The sequence below is a fragment of the Bombus impatiens genome, unplaced genomic scaffold (genome assembly GCF_000188095.3).
Source record: "Bombus impatiens unplaced genomic scaffold, BIMP_2.2 scf_0665, whole genome shotgun sequence".
In the NCBI taxonomy this organism is placed as follows: domain Eukaryota; kingdom Metazoa; phylum Arthropoda; class Insecta; order Hymenoptera; family Apidae; genus Bombus; species Bombus impatiens.
In genome coordinates this window covers 693,855-700,390 of record NT_177084.1, presented here as the reverse complement: position 1 = coordinate 700,390, position 6,536 = coordinate 693,855, and the positions used below count along the sequence as shown (strand labels likewise).

The 6,536-nt window shown below is 31.5% G+C and overlaps 1 protein-coding gene across 1 annotated transcript; it reads right to left on the bottom strand.

Annotated features, from left to right (window-relative positions):
- Positions 1–867: 867 nt before the first annotated feature.
- Positions 868–6,248, bottom strand: LOC100745752 (probable DNA mismatch repair protein Msh6). The gene is made up of 21 exons (XM_003492217.4): positions 6,119–6,248; positions 5,627–5,806; positions 5,453–5,544; positions 5,320–5,388; positions 5,046–5,243; positions 4,839–4,973; positions 4,626–4,761; positions 4,262–4,542; positions 4,079–4,204; positions 3,918–3,999; positions 3,659–3,846; positions 3,493–3,587; positions 3,274–3,429; positions 3,035–3,192; positions 2,873–2,961; positions 2,507–2,797; positions 2,218–2,433; positions 1,943–2,122; positions 1,699–1,876; positions 1,471–1,622; positions 868–1,378 (listed from the first exon to the last, which is right to left on the bottom strand). Exons 1-21 carry the CDS (start codon positions 6,246–6,248, stop codon positions 1,121–1,123), a joined length of 3,390 nt encoding a protein of 1,129 aa, XP_003492265.1. The 3' UTR covers positions 868–1,120.
- Positions 6,249–6,536: the final 288 nt, after the last annotated feature.

The following is a 6,536-nucleotide window of genomic DNA, read 5'->3' as shown; positions in this document are numbered from 1 at the left end:
TTGAATTTAAAAAAAAAAAAAAAAAAAAAAAAAAAATAGAAAACGTTCGACGAAACTTCGGAATTGTATATTAGAAGTAGACATATATTATTCGAAAGAAGAAAAGAAAAGGTAATAATAATATTAATAATAATATTAATATTAATATTAATAATGATTATAAAACTACATTATATGTGTAATCCATAAAAAAAGAAATAAGGTCAAGTGCTTTCTTAATTTCTGTGCCTTTTTAATAACCGTATATAGTTTTTTCTTCTGCATGAATTAAATACGCCATTCTACGTAACATTTTATAGAGAGCACAGTTCCTTTTTATTTCTCGTTTGTTCTTAAGTTTCTACGTTCATTCAAATAAAGGAGAGGAAGAGAGAAAAGACCGCTTTTGCACACGGATGCATAAATACCTACCCATATTTAAAATAGAGAAGATTGCAATTTTACTAATCATATTGTAGTAATCCATTATACATTCAGATAATCCTTAATCGTTCGATTTACCAACATGCTAAACGGTTAGGATTTACGTGGATCCTATTTATCACTGTATCACTTACGGTCCTCTTAAAGCAGAGACACAACGTAACTCTGTCGAAATAACCAATAATCATTCATTTTTTTTTATAGTCGTTCACTATCTGCTTCTTCCTTGTTTCACGATAACGCATAAGGAATTGTATTTATTATTTCACGGTAAGACTCTCGTGCACACGATTTTTCTTACGCTCGAAATAAAAAATAAAAAAAAAGAGAGACAGAAGAAATAACGTTTCTTCATCGTTTTGGTGTGAGTAAACAATTGTTTGTATTGCATCGTATTCTCGTCTCATAAGTAGCCTTTTTGTACTCTGGCATTAATTAATAAAATTTTGTAAGCAACAATTGTTATCTCTTTTATTTGTTATTATTTTTTATCCCCCCAGTCCCAACGTGGAACTAACACCATGAGGTAGCGTTTCAAATAATTTTATTATAAAATACACAGTAATATCAAATAGTAATGGCAATCTATAACAAAACATAATAAATATATAGAATGTAAAAAGTATGTAATATCGTAGCGGAACTGAAATTACAAACTAAATATGTCAGTAATTATTCAATATCAATTGGTTTCGTTTCACATTGCAGCGATTAGATCCCTTATGGCTGTCCCATTCGCCTTACATAGGCTGGTGAAGAGATGTTTATAATTTGTCTCTTGTTCGAGTTTCTTTGAGATCTCATGCGCTCTGTTTGTAATTACAGATGGGACGCCAGCTAATCGAGCAGCGTTAAAACCGTATGATTTCGGACAAGCTCCCTCGCTAAGTTTGTACAAAAATGTTACTGTTTCCTGAGATACTTCATCCTGTTCCTCATTTTCTACCATACATGCCTATGAAAAGTAAAATGAAAATGCTAAAAATACCTCAAAAAAGTTAAGTAACAAATAAACAAAATTTTGAAAAATGCACGATTTATATTTACCATATGGGCCAATGTAATTTCCTTTGTGTTCTTATAATCTTCTACCAAAGAATGATAATGTGTCGAAAATAGAGTACGGCAATTCAATTTTGTAAGTGCATTCACAACTGAAGCGGCTATTGCCGTGCCGTCATACGTCGACGTACCACGACCTATTGATAGAAAAATATTAAATTTACTAATATGTTAATTATATTGCAATTTTAATTAAACGTAAATAATTTTTACCCAATTCATCAAGCAACACTAGCGAGTATGGCGTAGCGTGCTGTAATATCGCAGCAGTTTCGCTCAACTCTACCAAGAACGTACTCTGACCAGCTAGAATATCATCATTTGCGCCGAGCCTTGTGAAAATACGATCCACTAATGTCAAACGGCAGGAACTTGCAGGGACGTAACTTCCCTGTGAGAAATACAAAAATTAATGTTTCGTTCATAGCTCCACACGTTATATGTTACTAAAACGTACAATTTGCGTCATTATAGTAAGAAGGGCGACCTGACGCATCAATGTTGATTTACCACCCATATTCGGCCCAGTAAGAATCATAAAAGAAGCAGAATTTTCAGTTCCTAGTAAAGTGTTATTTGGTATAAATGTATCGGAGATAATACATGGATGCCATCCGTCTCGAATATCGATAAATACCTACCAAAAGAATAATCTTTTTAGCAATTTTCGACATATTTAAATATATGAAACAGTGAATTATAATAATAGTATAATAGCGAATTACAAATTACCCTTTCGTCTGTACCATCGTTAACTTCTGGTATACACATATCTCCGCTGAGGGCGTATTCCGCCAAAGAGATAAGAACATCCAAGACAGATAACTTATAAACCGCCATATTCCACATATCATACTTCTCGCTAAATTTTGCAAATATTCTTCTGTTTAAATCCTTTAGTACTTTATCTCTGTGTTCTTCTGCGTTTATTTGTCGACTTAAAAGTTCCTGCAAAGATATTTTAGTGTCTTCCTTTATTACTTTTTTGAACGTATTGTATCATTCTAGAGGAAGATGAAACCTTAGTCTCGGCAGTGTAATAGCGTTTGTATCCTTTCCTTTGTGATTGAAGCTCATACCCGGCACCAATTTTCTTTATTTGAGAATCTGGAATCTCGATTTGATAACGTTTCTTATCCGATCCATGAAACGTGACTTTCACGCCAAAGTGCTTTTTTTGCTTTTCAAGGTACTCTTGGGCATCTGCCTTTACATCATCCAATTCTATTAAAACAGAATCGTACTCACTATCGACTCCTCTCTTTGGAACAATACAGCCTACCTTTTTGGCTTCTTCGTGATCGAATGCAGTCTAAAATATACATATATTATTGTACATTTATATATCGTTTAATGACTACCACTAAGTAGAATTGATATTAATTACCTTGAAATAATCTAATGATTCTCTTAATGAAGGAAACTCGCCATCCGGCTCTATTTTAGTACATCGACTTACTATAGTACTCTTGAAATCTAAAAAGAAGGTGATCTATTTTTCAATCCCACTGCGGTAATTTTAAATTGTAATTATAGATAACGCAATTACCTTCGAACAAAGCAACAATTTTTAGAACATCCTCGAACGCACTCAGAGTAACAATAAAATCTGCAATCTTTTTCTTTGAATACGTTTGACCCTCGAACATAATCGCCCTGCCGTCTGGATGATTATTCATTTTCGCCGCATTTCCTTGTGCATGGATCCTAAAATTATTATGAAATTTTGTGTTTAAATATTTTTTTTATGAATGATCTTCCTAATTTCCAATAATAACTCGAACTCACTTGCTTAATAATCTTTCAAGATCAGGGAGTCCTGCTAATATACTACGAGCATTTTGCATCACCTCTGTATTATCCATTAATTCTTGTATAGCTTGTTGACGTTCGATTATAATGTTTTTGCGACAGGATGGTCTGCAAATCCATTCTCGCAATAACCTATAATTAAGTATATTTGATTTAAAAAATTATATAAAATGTTTATATTTATTTTAAATATACCTCTTCCCGAATGCAGTACAGCAGCGATCCAGTGTTTTCATGAGAGAACCTTCGCCGAATATTCTCAAATTATTAATCGTAATAGCATCTAAAACCTAATAATTATACACATTAAATTAATTGTTTACTTTCATATGTGCAATTAAGTAATGAAATTCGTAGTCACCATATTATTCGCAAAGTTTGAAGCCACAGATTTCTCATTTGAAAAATCTGGCGGAGTATATGTTTTAAAACGTCCTTGTGCTAATAATTGCTGTTCAAGCAGATATTCTTTGAGTAAATATACACAACCACCTAAGGCATGCACTGCTAACTCTTTATCATCAGCAGAAGTTAAACCTAAAGTATCATCTAAAAAAATAAAAATTGGAACGTCAATAGGAATCAAACTTTCATTGAGAAGATGTATTAGAAATGTTTACTTTGGTTAAGATACGGTTGTAAGCCTGCAGGCCATTGAAACTGAGTGTCTGAACTTTTGAAGTATTCTCCTTCATGAAGATTCTGCAAGTTAGAAAAGAAAAGAACTTACAAACAAAATCAGATCTTAACATTTTTGAACATTTAGTACTATTATGCTTACTTTTAACGTAGTCGAAGATGACCAAAATTGAGATTCGCGCAAAAGTGGTTCTTTAATACATGCTGCTAAAGTGTTGTTTAAGATTTTTAGGGTCTTTTGAGACAAATTACCTCGTTCATAAACCACCTAAATATAGAATCAACTCAATTATCTAATTTTAATTACGATTTTAAAACAACTTACATGAACTGGCGGATAATGAGCGAGCAAAGTTAGTATTCTAGAATTGCACCGATCGTCTTCGAATTGACCAAGATAGAAGTCTCCTATTGTAGTATCTAAGAAACACACTCCATAATGAGATGTGTTTGAACCAGATGGACATTTTTCAATTAGTGACAGCAAATAATTGGAATTTGCCGTAGATGCTTCTACATCCTGTGGAGTGTATACTCTTGTACCTTTACTGCTTATTTGACAAATTTCTCGTTTAACTACTTTGTCGAACTTTGTTGGCCTAGTCACTTTTCAGTAAATAAAGCAATAAATAAAATTAAATTGTGATTGATAATTTTAAAATACATGCAATATGCTTTTGGAATTATACTTTTGCTACAACGTTGCGCCATCATGTCTGGATTTTCTGTTTGTTCTACCCTGGCCACTTTGTAGCCTCTTTCTATGAGACTTGCTGAGAAACGACCATATCCAATTTCTGGAAATCCCGAATGCGCAAATTCTCCCTGTAATTAAACAAGTTTATTCTAGCAATTTATTCTAGTGTTTTTAAAATACATATAAAGTAATACAAGTGACTTACTCTCATATATGTAAGATTGATTTCATTGACACTAATTACAGCATCCATATGATACAATTCGTAAAACTTCCCTACTTTAAAGAAAAGAACGCAATCGAAATGTTTGCTTTTTAATTCCCACCATTGTCTCATGGCCTGAATAAATTCATATAATGTAAGGTGCATCAAATAATACTTGTATTAAGAAAATTTAAATTTCTATCTTACTGGAGTTTGTTGATTCAAGAAATCCGGAGGAACATAAAGAGTTTTAGGATCATAATCTGGATCACTTGGTGGTTTTCTACGAATATCTCGTATTTTATTTGGTTGAAGAAAATCATACTTTAAATGTGGCCAAGATTCTGTAACACTGTCTGAACCTTTGGTTTGATTTTGTTGCTGTGGTTTTGATTCTTTTTTAGCCTAAGTGAATTTTAATTGATTTGAATAATATACATATGTATTTAATAAAAAGAAGAATTTATAGCTATGACCTTACATCTTTGGTATTTTTCATTGTACTTATTTCCGGTTTTCTTCTAGGAGCTTTAGCCAATTTTATTTTCTTCTAAAATTTAATTTACATTAATCGATTAGTATGCAAATCTTTTTACTTGTAATTACTCTTTTACCTCTGGAGATTCCTCTTCACTTGCTGTTGGTGGCTCACTTTTACTAACTCCTTCAGATACTGAATCAGAATCTTCTGATTCATCTTCTGGATCTATATGAAAATGAAATCAAATATATTTTTTCTTCTAAAACAAATAAGAGATTATGACACAATTGCAACAAAAAACACAAACCAGGCTTAAATTCATCACCAGAATCTTCTCCAGACTCTTCATCAGGGATAATCAATCTTCGCTTTTTTGGCTGTATTGGTTCATTTTCTTCCGTTTCCTCTTCTTCGTCATCATCATCTTTAGAGACATTTTTTTTATCTTTGACATCTATATTTTCTTTTCCTTTGCTTGGAATCCTTGCTATATATATCACAAATAATATGTTACATCACTTATGTAATATTTATTCGATAATTTAGCATACACATTACATTTATTATATCAACTACGGTGAGAAACTTTTATAAACTATTACATGGAATAGATTTTTCGCAAATATTATGAATTTTTTCTATGAAATGTCCTATTTTATTTTTATGTTTAATGTTACAATGCAACAACACATGCGGCTCAAAATTACATAAAATATGGTTTTCATGTTCTATTGCTTTCATTCTACTGTATTGCTATAATAAATTAATTATTTAGATGTGAGCTATTTGCGTTATATACCTTTGTTCCATTGTTCTCTTGATCTTTTCGGCGTGCTAGGTTTTTCATCGGGCTTATTATTCGATTGTTTAGGAGTTTTAGGAGTTTTAGGCGAAATAAAATAATTGTACAATGTATTCACTTTAGACATAATGATATAACAATTATAATCGTATTAAAAATTTCTAATAATTCCTCTTTCACATCTGAATATTTACTGTTCTTGCAGGTGGAAGGATCAAAATCCCGGCAAAACTTACGTTTTCTAAAAATCATTGAAGTATTACGCTGCGTTCTTAAATATTATTGAATCTATTTATTTATCTATAGAAAAATTATTATTTTATTTGTTATTCTAATTAAGCTCTTCTTAGGTAATAATATTTGTATGTACATTTATTGATGATAATTATAATGGTATTTAAATATTAAATAATCT

Bases quoted from the DNA above. Each gene is read 5' to 3' on its own strand.
- LOC100745752 (XM_003492217.4), bottom strand. From the start codon at position 6,248: ATGTCTAAAGTGAATACATTGTACAATTATTTTATTTCGCCTAAAACT. The intron at 5,807-6,118 runs GTATATAACGCA...TGATATATATAG, and splicing joins AAGAGAACAATGGAACAAAG to CAAGGATTCCAAGCAAAGGA. The intron at 5,244-5,319 runs GTAAGGTCATAG...AAATTCACTTAG, and splicing joins CAATGAAAAATACCAAAGAT to GCTAAAAAAGAATCAAAACC.